The 14,067-nt window shown below is 39.3% G+C and overlaps 1 protein-coding gene across 4 annotated transcripts in view; it reads right to left on the reverse strand.

Annotated features, from left to right (window-relative positions):
- The window catches only part of LOC133549043 (tyrosine-protein kinase Fyn-like), a 97,949-nt gene that overhangs the window by 57,695 nt on the left and 26,187 nt on the right, over positions 1 to 14,067 (reverse strand). For 3 of the 4 annotated variants that reach the window (XM_061894121.1, XM_061894120.1, XM_061894118.1), the window contains exons 3-5: positions 10,791 to 11,031; positions 6,070 to 6,166; positions 178 to 276 (exon numbers count right to left, since the gene is read on the reverse strand). In XM_061894121.1, coding sequence (XP_061750105.1) covers positions 178 to 276; positions 6,070 to 6,166; positions 10,791 to 11,028 — 434 coding nt within the window. In that variant the 5' untranslated portion in view covers positions 11,029 to 11,031. Of the gene's footprint in view, positions 1 to 177; positions 277 to 6,069; positions 6,167 to 10,790; positions 11,032 to 12,224; positions 12,352 to 14,067 lie in introns of those variants that run through there. The other variant, XM_061894119.1, reaches the window with a different exon arrangement.

Here is a 14,067-nt window from a genome sequence, read left to right on the forward strand (position 1 = left end):
ACACACACACACGTGCACATCTGCACACACACATACACACACGTACACACACACACGTACACAAACGCACGCGCGTGCACATACGCACACACACACATACACACAAACGCACACACACACACACACACAGACACACACAGACACAAGTAGACAGTGTTATAGAAGTGTCCTACTCACTCCTCAGCCTGTATGGAGTCCACTGGAGCCACATAATTACTGGGCACATACCCACTGTCACCAGTGGTGAGCGAGCGGGCGTCCCACCAGTCCTCTTCACTGCAAAAGACCAAAAGTTCAAAATAAGACCAAGACCAGGATCACCGTGCACTTTCAGGGATGTATACTTGTGGATGGACAGGTTGGGAGGTCTTGAGTCACGCACCTTTTTTGCCTCACCCTCAACACTTTCTCACTTACTTCTTTGTTGTTGTGTTGCTCTCAGAATGTTGCCATACTTCTACAGACACTGACTTGATTCTGTGGGGAGCTTTTTGTGTGTGTGCGTGTGTGTGTGTGTGTGTGTGTGTGTGACCGCAGACCTGTGTGTGTCTCTGCCCACAGTCCATTTTGGTCTGCAGCCGTTACAATTACGGTCAGACTATTGTTAGTTACCCTGAACATGAATACCAGATGCAGAAGCGTGCAGTTTCTAGTCCAAGGGCGTCCAAACTTTGGGACTTGGGCTAATTTTCATCATAGGTACACTTCAACTGTGAGAGACAGAATGTGGGAAAAAAATCCAGGAATTCACATTGTAGGAATTTTAAAGAATTTATTTGTGGAAAATAAGTATTTGGTCAACCATTCAAAGGAGGTTTTGGCTCAAAATCTCACGATACATGGCCCCATTCATTCTTTCATTAACACGGATCAATCGTCCTCTCCCCTTAGCAGAAAAACAGCCCCAAAGCATGATGTTTCCACCCCCATGCTTCACAGTAGGTATGGTGTTCATGGGATGCAACTCAGTATTCTTCTTCCTCCAAACACGACCAGTTGAGTTTATACCAAAAAGTTCTATTAGTTTCATCTGACCACATGACATTCTCCCAATCCTCTGCTGTATCATCCAGCAAACTTCAGACGGGCCTGGACATGCACTGCCTTAAGCAGTGGGACACGTCTGGCACTGCAGGATTTGATTCCCCGTCGGCGTAGTGTGTTACTGATGGTAACCTTTGTTACTTTGGTCCCAGCTCTCTGCAGGTCATTCACCAGGTCCCGCCCGTGTGGTTCCGGGATTTTTGCTCAACGTTCTCATGATCATTTTGACCCCACGGGATGAGATCTTGCGTGGAGCCCCAGATCGAGGGAGATTATCAGTGGTCTTGTATGTCTTCCATTTTCTGATAATTGCTCCCACAGTTGATTTTTTTTACACCAAGCTGCTTGCCTATTGTAGATCCACTTTACCCAGTCTGGTGCAGGTCTACAATTCTTTTCCTGGTGTCCTTCGACAGCTCTTGGCCATAGTGGAGTTTGGAGTCTGACTGTTTGAGGCTGTTGGACAGGTGTCTTTTATACAGATAACGAGTTCAAACAGGTTCCATTAATACAGATAACGAGTGGAGGACAGAAGAGCTTCTTAGAGAAGAAGTTACAGGTCTATGAGAGCCAGAGATCTTCCTTGTTTGAAGTGACCAAATACTTATTTTCCACCATAATTTACAAATAAATTCTTTAAAATTCCTACAATGTGAATTCCTGGATTTCTTTTCCACATTCTGTCTCTCACAGTTGAAGTGTACCTATGATGAAAATTACAGACCTCTGTCATCCTTTGAAGTGGGAGAACTTGCACAATCGCTGGCTGACTAAATACAGTAGACCAATACTAAAATAGCATCGCGGTACTAATGAATCAAAAACGCTACTATACTCTGTTTGAAAAGTACCGACATTGCTGGTTTTACGAGCAGAGGAGCATGTTCGGCAGCGCACACACACAGAGTACTTACAAGCACAGACAGTGTGACAGAAAAGGGAGAACGAAAGCATTTTGGTGTAAAAAGTCAAGACAAAAAGAGAAGCTAACATCCATCCACAGTGTTTTAGCTACTTCTAAATCAATAATCCTGGTCTCCATGGCGACAAATAAAGTAAGTTTCTTACAAGTAGCATTATCACTGGAGGACGGGGAATAGCTAAACATGCTTCACTACACAGCATAGGAGGATACAATGTAAACAAACACCATGGGTGGATCTACACCTGACATCCACTGTAATGATACCAAGTACAGGAGCGTATCTAGTCGATACGACTATGATTACATCGTATTATGTTTACAAAGTCAGTAAATACGTCCCCGGACACATGAGGACTTTGAATATGACCAATGTATGATCCTGTAACTACTTGGTATCGGATCCATACTTAAATGTGTGGTATCATCCAAAACTAATGTCAAGTATCAATGAAGAGAAGAACAAGTGATTATTACATTTGAACAGAAGTGTAGATAGAACATGTTAAAACAGAAAACAGCATGACACCTACCCTTTATATCAGTATTTCTTAACCATATTATAATTGGTTTACTAGGTATTATATTTTATTGTATGATCCTGTAACTACTTGGTATCAGATCCATACCTAAATGTGTGGTATCATCCAAAACTAATGTCAAGTATCAAAGAAGAGAAGAATAAGTGTTTATTACATTTTAACAGAAGTGTAGATAGAACATGTTAAAACAGAAAACAGCGCGACACCTACCCTTTACATCAGTATTTCTTAACCATATTATCATTGGTTTATTAGGTTTTATATTTTATTGTACGATCCCGTAACTACTTGGTGTCAGATCCATACCTAAATGTGTGGTATCATCCAAAACTAATGTCAAGTATCAAAGAGAAGAATAAGTGATTATTACATTTTAAAAGAAGTGTAGATAGAACATGTTCAAACAGAAAACAGTGTGACACCTACCCTTTACATCAGTATTTCTTAACCATGCTATAATTGGTTTATTTGGTATTATATTTTATTGTATCATCCTGTAACTACTTGGTATCAGATCCATACTTAAATGTGTGGTATCATCCAAAACTAATGTCAAGTATCAAAGAAGAGAAGAACAAGTGATTATTACATTTTAACAGAAGTGTAGATAGAACATGTTCAAACAGAAAAAAGCAGATATTAACAGTAAATGAACAAGTGGATTAATAATCCATTTTTTTACAGTTTGTCCTTTATATTGTGTACAAAATAATAGGTGTATAAATGACACAATATGTTACTGCAGACTAATGAGGAGTCTTTGTTTGTTTACTTACTACTAAAAGACAAGAAAAATTTTGTTCTGGAAAATCTAGAGGAAATAATGATTGTTTTTTGTTAGAAATGTAACTTGGTCCAATTTGTTATATATTCTAACAAAATGCAGATTGGATATTAACCTTTATAAAACATGTCATCAAAATTCTAAAATTAGTCTTAATCAGGAAAAATTACTAATGATGTTCCATAAAAAAAATTTTTTTTTATTTTTTCAAAAAGATTCCAATTAGCTAGTTTTTCCTCTTCTTTTTTTTCAGTTGAATTTTGAATTTTAAAGAGTCGAAATTGATGATAAATTATGTTTCAAAATTAAATTTTCTTTTTTTTCCCTGTTTTCTCCTCTTTTAAACCATTCAATTAAGTGTTTTTTTCATCATTTATTCTCTATAGAAAACCTTCTGTAAAAGGAAAAAAAAATGTACGACAGAAATACCCATTTTTTATATGTGTATATTTATTTTTTAAAGGTAAATTGAGCAAATTGGCTATTTATGGCAATTTATTGAAGTGTGTATCAAACTGGTAGCCCTTGGCATTAATCAGTACCCAAGAAGTAGCTCTTGGTTTCAAAAAGGTTGGTGACCCCTGACTTAGATGAATAGTCCTGGTCTAGGGTGGTCTCCATACCAATATGTTGGTACTGGAACTGATACTGGTACTAAAATGGATGTGCAAACTTTTCCAAAAAAAGGGGACCACAAAAAATGTCATTATTGTTTTTATTGTAACAAAAAAAAAATAGTGTACTTGAAACATATGTTTATTATTGTCATTTAGTCCTTAAATAAAATGTTGACAACTTGTCTTTTAGTAGTAAGTAAACAAACAAAGACTCCTAATGAGTCTGCAGTAACATATTGTGTCATTTATACACCTATTATTTTATAAAGGACAAACTGTAAAAATAGATTATGAATCCACTTGTTCATTTACTGTTAATATCTGCTTATTTTCTGTTTCAACATGTTCTATCAACACTTCTGTTAAAATGTAATAATCCCTTATTCTTCTCTTCTTTGATACTTGACATTAGTTTTGGATGATACCACACATTTAGGTATGGATCCGATACCAAGTAGTAACAGGATCATACAATTAAATACAATAACAAATATTATAATAATAATATGGTTAAGAAATACTGATGTAAAGGGTAGGTGTCGTGCTGTTTTCTGTTTGAACATGTTCTATCTACACTTCTGTTCAAATGTAATAATCACTTATTCTTCTCTTCTTTGATACTTTGCATTAGTTTTGGATGATACCACACATTTAGGTATGGATCCGATACCAAGTAGTAACAGGATCATACAATTAAATACAATAACAAATATTATAATAATAATATGGTTAAGAAATACTGATGTAAAGGGTAGGTGTCGTGCTGTTTTCTGTTTGAACATGTTCTATCTACACTTCTGTTCAAATGTAATAATCACTTATTCTTCTCTTCTTTGATACTTGACATTAGTTTTGGATGATACCACACATTTAGGTATGGATCTGATACCAAGTAGTTACAGGATCATACAATAAAATACAATACAAAATATTCCAATAATAATATGGTTAAGAAATACTGATGTAAAGGGTAGGTGTCGCGCTGTTTTCTATTTTAACATGTTCTATCTATACTTCTGTTCAAATGTTAGAATCACTTATTCTTCTCTTCTTTGATACTTTGCATTAGTTTTGGATGATACCACACATTTAGGTATGGATCCGATACCAAGTCGTTACAGGATCATAAAATCAGTCATATTCAAAGTCCCCACGTATTTACTGACTTAATAAAAATAATATGCCTTTTTTTTTAAAACAAAAAAGATTTTATGATGCTAAAAAATATCAACGAGATGATAGTAGTATCGACTAATTTGGTATCATTACAGTGGATGTCAGGTGTAGCTCCAGCCATGGTGTTTGTTTACATTGTGACGGCGGTGAGCTATTGTATCCTCCTATGGTGTCACGGACTCATCTTTGCGCCCTGCTTGCCGCGTCACGCCTACATGCAGGCAAGGCTGTGGGCGATCAGCAATCAGCACACCTGGGAACCTAATGAGAGGGAGCTGTATAAAGGACCAGTGGACCCAAGGATACATACAAGGATACATCCTTCCTCAGTGCCCTCCAGAGTTTTGCCCTTGGTGATTCTTCCGTTGATTTCCCCTGTGGACTTTGGACTGCATTCCTCGATCCTTGACACGGACCTCGTCACTCCTCTCCTTCCCTGGACCACCTGCCTGCCCCAGAGACTGTCTCGTTCCTTCGCTTTCAACACTTGGTAACACACACTTCAGCTAACTACACACAGCCTCACACACACATTTGGGTTTTGACACTCTCCATTTCCTTAGTTTAGTTTATTAGCTAGTACTGTTTATTATTATATATATTGACTATACATATAATAAATTATTGAGCATTACTGACCCCTGGTGTCCCGTCATCTCCTTGTCCTCCAGTGATAATAGTACTTGTAAGAAACTTACTTTATTTGTCGCCATGGTGGAGAGGATTAGTGATTTAGAAGTAGCTAAAACACTGCGGATGGACGTTAGCCGCGTGTCTTAAAGCAGCTCCTCCTGAGGGTGTTTCAGTGTTATAACTTCACCTTTATCTTGACTTTTTACACCAAAATGCGTCCATTCTCCCTTTTCGGTCTACACACTGTCTCTGCTTGTGAGTACTCGGTGTGTGTGCGCTGCCCAACATGCTCCTCTGCTGGTAGAACCAGCAATTGGAGGGACAACATGATTCCCCCCGGAGCTGACTTACGTGCTGTTGATAATCTGGAACCGTTCTCCTTTCCTGAAGCTGAGGTCGTCTTCCGTCCGCGCCTCGTAGTCGTAGAGCGCCACAAAGAGGGTGACCCCTGCAGGACAATACAGGCATGACGTCAACGTAGCACATAGGAAGAGTACCGTATTTTTCTGGACCAGAGGGCGCATTACCCATGAATGGTCTATTTTTTACCTTTTTTCATATATAAGGCGCACCTGATTATAAGGCGCATTAAAGGAGTCATATTATTTTGATTATTTTCTAAATATAAAATACTTCCTTGTGGTCTACATAACATGTAATGGTGCTTCTTTGCTCAAAATGTTGCATGGATGTTGTTTTACACATCATCTTCAACTCACTTTCTGACAGTCTCTTCAGGATGCACCGTTTTGCTTACGTGCCTCCACTTGGACAGCGTCTTCTCCTTGTTCTAGCGGTGTAGCGTGCAAGGACGAGCGTGGAAGAAGTGTCAAAAGATGGCCGCTAACTGTTTCAATGACATTCAGACTTTACTTCAATCAATAACGGAGCAGCAACTCCTCATCCGTGGCTCACTAGTACAACAACAACACCCGGAATGTGTCCCGTGACCGGAACTCTCTAATAAGTAAAGTTCCTTGGGTGAATAATGTTAAGTCACTACACCGGTATGTTTTAGTGCTTTCATGGTGAGTTTACTGACGGATATAAGTAAGAACTTTACACTACTTTATATTAGAAATGGCAACAGTGGAGGATGAACGTCACATAACAAGAAGATAGTGAAAAAGAGGAAGCTTGTCAACTACGGCGATAAGCAGGGGCGTCTACAAAGCTGGACTGCAAAAGTGGACATTTTCAGGACTCATGCAGATCTCAAATACAGATAATACAAATAAAAATGTGTCCCGTGACCGGAACTCTCCAATAACTAAAGTTCCTTGAGTGAATAATGTCAACTCACCACACCGGTATGTTTTAGAGCTTTCATGGTGAGTTTACTGACAAATATAAGTAAGAACTTTACACTACTTTATATTAGAAATGGCAACAGTGGAGGATGAATGTCACATAACAAGAAGATAGCGAAAAAGAAGAAGCTTGTCAACTATGGTGATAAGCAGGGGCGTCTACAAAGCTGGACTGCAAAAGTGGACATTTTCAGGACTCATGCAGATCTCAAATACAGATAATACAAATACAAATGTGTCCCGTGACCGGAACTCTCCAATAACTAAAGTTCCTTGAGTGAATAATGTCAACTCACGACACCGGTATGTTTTAGTGCTTTCATGGTGAGTTTACTGACAAATATAAGTAAGAACTTTACACTACTTTATATTAGAAATGGCAACAGTGGAGGATGAATGTCACATAACAATAAGTAGAAGCTTATCGACTACGGGGTCGGCACGGACTACATAGGCGGACTGGCACAAATTTTCAGGACTTATGCAGATCCCAAATACAGATCAGCAGGTACCAGAAGGCAAGAATAGTTGGTTTTACATAATATGGCAACAATGGAGGATGAATGTCACATAACAAGAAGATAGAGAAAAAGAAGAAGCTTGTCAACTACGGGGATAAGCAGGGGCGTCTACAAAGCTGGACTGCAAAAGTGGACATTTTCAGGACTCATGCAGATCTCAAATACAGATAATACAAATACAAATGTGTCCCGTGACCAGAACTCTCCAATAAGTAAAGTTCCTTGGGTGAATAATGTCAACTCACCACACCGGTATGTTTTAGCGCTTTCATGGTGAGTTTACTGACAGACATAAGTAAGAACTTTACACTACTTTATATTAGAAATAGCAACAGTGGAGGATGAATGTCACATAATAAGTAGAAGCTTATCGACTACGGTGTCGGCACGGACTACAAAGGCGGACGGGCACAAATTTTGAAGACTCATGCAGATCCCAAATACAGATCAGCAGGTACCAGAAGGCAAGAAAAGTTGGTTTTACATAATATGGCAAAAGTAGAGGATGAATGTCACATAACAAGAAGATAGAGGAAAAGAAGAAGCTTGTCGACTACGGCGATAAGCAGGGGCGTCTACAAAGGCGGACACGCGCACATTTTCAGGACTCATGTAGATCTCAAATACATATGATACAAATACAAATGTGTCCCGTGACCGGAACTCTCTAATAACTAAAGTTCCTTGGGTGAATAATGTCAACTCACTCCAATACTGACATCCACTGTAATGATACCAAGTACAATAGCGTATCTAGTCGATACTACTATGATTACATCGATATTTTTTATCGTCTTTTTTTAACCGGAACTCTCTAATAACTAAAGTTCCTTGGGTGAATAATGTCAACTCACTCCACCAGTATTGGTGAATCCAAAACTGACATCCACTATAATGATACCAAGTACAATAGAGTATCTAGTCGATACTTCTATGATTACATCGATATTATTTATCGTCTTTTTTTAATTCATATTATGTTTATAAAGTCAGTAAATACGTCCCTGGACACATGAGGACTTTGAGTATGACCAACGGATGATCGTGTAACTACTTGGTATCGGATCCATATCTAAAATTGTGGTATCATCCACAACTAATGTCAAGTATCACAGAAGAGAAGAATAAGTGATTATTACATTTGAACATAAGTGTAGATAGAACATGTTCAAACAGAAAACAGCACGACACCTACCCTTTACATCAGTATTTCTTAACCATATTATTATTGGAATATTTGGTATTATATTTTATTGTATGATCCTGTAACTACTTGGTGTCTGCTCAATACCTAAATGTGTGGTATCATCCAAAACTAATGTCAAGTATCAAAGAAGAGAAGAATAAGTGATTATTACATTTTAACAGAAGTGTAGATAGAACATGTTCAAACAGAAAACAGCGCAACACCTCCCCTTTACATCAGTATTTCTTACAAAATATTATTATTAGTTTATTAGGTATTATATTTTATTGTATCATCCTGTAACTACTTGGTATCGGATCATACCTAAATGTGTGGTATCATCCAAAACTAATGTCAAGTATCAAAGAAGAGAAGAATAAGTGATTATTACATTTTAACAGAAGTGTAGATAGAACATGTTCAAACAGAAAACAGCACGACACCTACCCTTTACATCAGTATTTTTTAACCATATCATTACTGGTGTATTAGGTATTATATTTTATTGTATGATCTTAAAACTACTTGGTATCAGGTGGATACCTAAATGTGTGGTATCATCCAAAACTAATGTCAAGTATCAAAGAAGAGAAGAATAAGTGATTATTACATTTGAACAGAAGTGTAGATAGAACATGTTAAAACAGAAAATAATAAATGGATAAATAATATTTTTTGTACAGTTTGTCCCTCATTATGTGTACAAACTAATAGGTGTATAAATGACACAATATGTTACTGCAGACTAATTAGGAGTCTTTGTTTGTTTACTTACTACTAAAAGACAAGTTGTCTAGTATGTTCAACATTTTATTGAAGGACTAAATAACAATAATAAACATATGTTTCATGTACACTAACATTTGTTGTTACAATAAAGACAATAATGACATTTTTTTATGGTCCCCTTTATTTAGAAAACGTACAACCTCTTTAGTTTTCCCCTTCTTTTAACATCTTTTTACCAACCAGAACCGGCGTCCCAAAGTTTTCTTTATTTTCTCGTCTCTTCAAAGCGTCCCTCGTCATTAAGATCAGATAAAATTGGCTCCAGTACCTTTCGAAAACCGTGAAAATGAAGGAAGTAGGATTGTGCGGTAGATGGCAGTCACACATAGGGAATACGTGTGGACTGCTGGTTGACGCGATCTGTTCGCTAGCAAGAAACACCAAAACTTGAAATGTTTCATTGAGAATATTGAACATTACACAAAATCTGTCGAAATTATTTAATTGGACTTTAGTGAATTACCCAACCGCGCCGCTTGATGGATTATTGGAGCATTACGGCTACCATAGTCAGACGTACCGTGCTTCAACATCCGGGTATTGCAGTATATTTTGCTATGGAAGCGTTAAAAACTACCAACACACAAAAGCTGAAGGGGAATGTTAGAATAATTATGAGTAAGTTATCACACAACTCTTATGCTTAAAGGCTGTTACTATAGTTATTATCAATTGTGCTGAAGTTGTACTTTTCTATCCGTGCAAAGGGACAACTTGCAATCTCGGATTGCGAGTCGTCACGTATCAGTGTTTGTGTCCAGAACCGGCTTGTTGACTGCCAAGGGCGAACATCGAGTACCGTGACGCCGCAGACAAAGCAGAGACAAGGCGATATCACGAGTGTCAGCACATTTCCATTTCCGAATAATCATATATTGTGTCTAACTGGGGCTGCTGAGAATACCCCCCTTCCTTCAGAAGCAGCCTCAGTGATGTAACCAGGGACCTCCCGAATAAATAGAGGAGAATGTGGGCTGTGCCTTAGAGCGTAGGTTGGAACTGTAACTAAGCGTAGGTTGGAACTGTAACTAAGCATAGGTTGGAACTGTAACTAAGCGTAGGTTGGAACTCTAACTGAGTGTACAGCCCAATACGTCTCTCCTCATTGAGCTTAATTGAACTCTGTCTCTGCATGATTCCTTGCTTCTCGTCTGTTTAATAGATGTCATCAGTGTTTGAACCTGACAGGAGAAGATGTTGCCCACAAAACGGCGGATCTTAGTACTTCTACAACAGGAAGTGGTCCGACGTCTACTTCTACCTTACCAGTCCCACTGTGAGTCCGGAGAGTTCCGGTGTGAGAAGTGCTGATCCCACCGAAGACGGTCATGCCCTGGGCCACGGGTGTGTGGTAGTTGTAGTTGGGAATGGCGGCCACCCCGAAGCTGGGGTAGTGGTGTGGTGTGGCGGCGGGCCCATAGCGGTACCCGGCCTGGGAGAGGCTGTGGTCTCTGTCGTCCGTCAGTTTAGTTGTTTCCTTGTCCTTGCATTGCACACAGCCCATTATCTAGCGAGGGAAGATAAAATAAAGGTATGTCGGTTAGTAATCTGCATATTATTAGTCTTTCTGACGTCAACCCTTCCCCAAACATCTTCAACAACCTAGATCCACACCAATATCCACCTCACACAAGTTAGCCTGCCAATCGCTAACTGCCCACAGAACACTTTTCCACTTTGCATCAGTTCATTTTAAATGATTTGGGCCCAGAGAAGCCGGCGGCGTTTCTGGATGTTGTTGATAAATGGCTTTCGCTTTGCATGGTAGAGTTTTAACTTGTACTTACAGATGTAGCGACCAACTGTAGTTACTGACAGTGGTTTTATGAAGTGTTCCTGAGCCCATGTGGTGATATCCTTTACACACTGATGTCGGTTTTTGATGCAGTACCGCCTAAGGGATCAAAAGTCCGTAATATCGTCGCTTACGTGCAGTGATTTAGCCAGATTCTTTGAACCTTTTGATGATTTTACAGATTGAGATGGTAAAATCCCTAAATTCCTTGCAATAGCTCTTTGAGAAATGTTGTTCTAAAACTGTTCACTTACCCTTTGGTCCGGATGAAACAATGTCAAATATCTCAAAAACAATTTGAAATGTGGACTCGTCAGACCACAGAACACTTTTCCACTTTGCATCAGTTCATTTTAGATGAGTTGGGCCCAAAGAAGCCGGCGGCGTTTCTGGATGTTGTTGATAAATGGTTTTGGCTTTGCATAGTAGAGTTTTAACTTGCACTTACAGCTGTAGCGACCAACTGTAGTTACTGACAGTGGTTTTATGAAGTGTTCCTGAGCCCATGTGGTGATATCCTTTACACACTGATGTCGGTTTTTGATGCAGTACCGCCTAAGGGATCAAAAGTCCGTAATATCGTCGCTTACGTGCAGTGATTTAGCCAGATTCTTTGAACCTTTTGATGATTTTACAGATTGAAATGGTAAAATCCCTAAATTCCTTGCAATAGCTCGTTGAGAAATGTTGTTCTAAAACTGTTCACTTCCCCTTTGGTCCGGATGAAACAATGTCGAATATTTCCAAAAACAATTTGAAATGTGGACTCGTCAGACCGCAGAACACCTTTCCACTTTGCATCAGTCCATCTGAGATGATTTGGGCCCAGAGAAGCCGGCGGCGTTTCTGGATGTTGTTGATAAATGGCTTTCGCTTTGCATAGTAGAGCTTTAACTTGCACTTACAGATGTAGCGACCAACTGTAGTTACTGATGGTTTTCTGAAGTGTTCCTGAGCCCATGTGGTGATATCCTTTACACACTGATGTCGGTTTTTGATGCAGCACCGCCTGAGGGATCAAAAGTCCGTAATATCGTCGCTTACGTGCAGTGATTTAGCTAGATTCAATGAACCTTTTGATGATTTTACGGATTGAAATGGTAAAATCCCTAAATTCCTTGCAATAGCTTGTTGAGAAATGTTGTTCTAAAACTGTTCACTTCCCCTTTCGTCCGGATGAAACAATGTCGAATATTTCCAAAAACAATTTGAAATGTGGACTCGTCAGACCGCAGAACACCTTTCCACTTTGCATCAGTCCATCTGAGATGATTTGGGCCCAGAGAAGCCGGCGGCGTTTCTGGATGTTGTTGATAAATGGCTTTCGCTTTGCATAGTAGAGCTTTAACTTGCACTTACAGATGTAGCGACCAACTGTAGTTACTGATGGTTTTCTGAAGTGTTCCTGAGCCCATGTAGTGATATCCTTTACACGCTGATGTCGGTTTTTGATGCAGTACAGCCTGAGGGATCAAAAGTCCGTAATATCGTCGCTTACGTGCAGTGATTTAGCCAGATTCTTTGAACCTTTTGATGATTTTACAGACCGTAGATGGTAAAATCCCTAAATTCCTTGCAATAGCTCGTTGAGAAATGATGTTCTAAAACTGTTCACTTCCCCTTTGGTCCGGATGAAACAATGTCGAATATTTCCAAAAACAATTTGAAATGTGGATTCGTCAGACCACAGAACACCTTTCCACTTTGCATCAGTCCATCTTAAATGATTTGGGCCCAGAGAAGCCGGCGGCGTTTCTGGATGTTGTTGATAAATGGCTTTCGCTTTGCATAGTAGAGTTTTAACTTGCACTTACAGATGTAGCGACCAACTGTAGTTACTGATGGTTTTCTGAAGTGTTCCTGAGCCCATGTGGTGATATCCTTTACACGCTGATGTCGGTTTCTGATGCAGTACCGCCTGAGGGGTCAAAAATCTGTAATATATTTGTTAACAAAACTGTTTATATCAGTTTGAACATCAAATATGTTGTCTTTGTAGCATATTCAACTGAATATGGGTTGAAAAAAATTTGCTAATCATTGTATTCCGTTTATATTTACATCAAACACAATTTCCCAACTCATATGGAAACGGGGTTTGTAAAATCCAGCAGAGGAAACGTTTCATTTTAAAACCACTTATCCTAAAATCCATTTGAACTCAAGGCCTTTTTTTTCTGGCTGGCTATAAATAGTTCCTTTCTTTTGAAGCCCATCTGGAGGATTCTTAGAAAGGTTTCTGCTGGGGCAAGTAGTCCTGGAGTCCTGCCTGGGTCTCTAGCTGAGGCTGCAGAAGCCACACCCTCTATAATTGTGGTACAGCGGAAGCTGCGGGGGGAGCGAGTCCAGATCACAGAAGTCTAGGACTGGATCTGGTTTACACAGATTCAAATGGACCATGTAGACCAGGTCAAGCATTGGCTGGACTGTGAGATGTGAGGTGTACTGACACGTGACCTTGGTCCATAATGCAGCGTGACCAAGACTTGACCTGACAGCCTTCACACTTCTCTAGTCCCCCAGGAACTAATGCTGCCCTTTTTTCCTAGCCTTGTGCCCATTGGAACTGAAATATCAACAACACCCGTACCAGATCTTAATGCTCTCATGGTCATTCTCAAGTATACCGGATTTTACGGACCATTGGGCGCATTGGATTCTAAGGCGCAGTGCCGATGAACGGTCTATTCAGGTCTATTTTCATCCAAAAGTGTGAATTGTGAAGTGTGAATTATATTTATATAGCGC

Source organism: Nerophis ophidion, linkage group LG03 (assembly GCF_033978795.1).
Source record: "Nerophis ophidion isolate RoL-2023_Sa linkage group LG03, RoL_Noph_v1.0, whole genome shotgun sequence".
Lineage (NCBI taxonomy): Eukaryota > Metazoa > Chordata > Actinopteri > Syngnathiformes > Syngnathidae > Nerophis > Nerophis ophidion.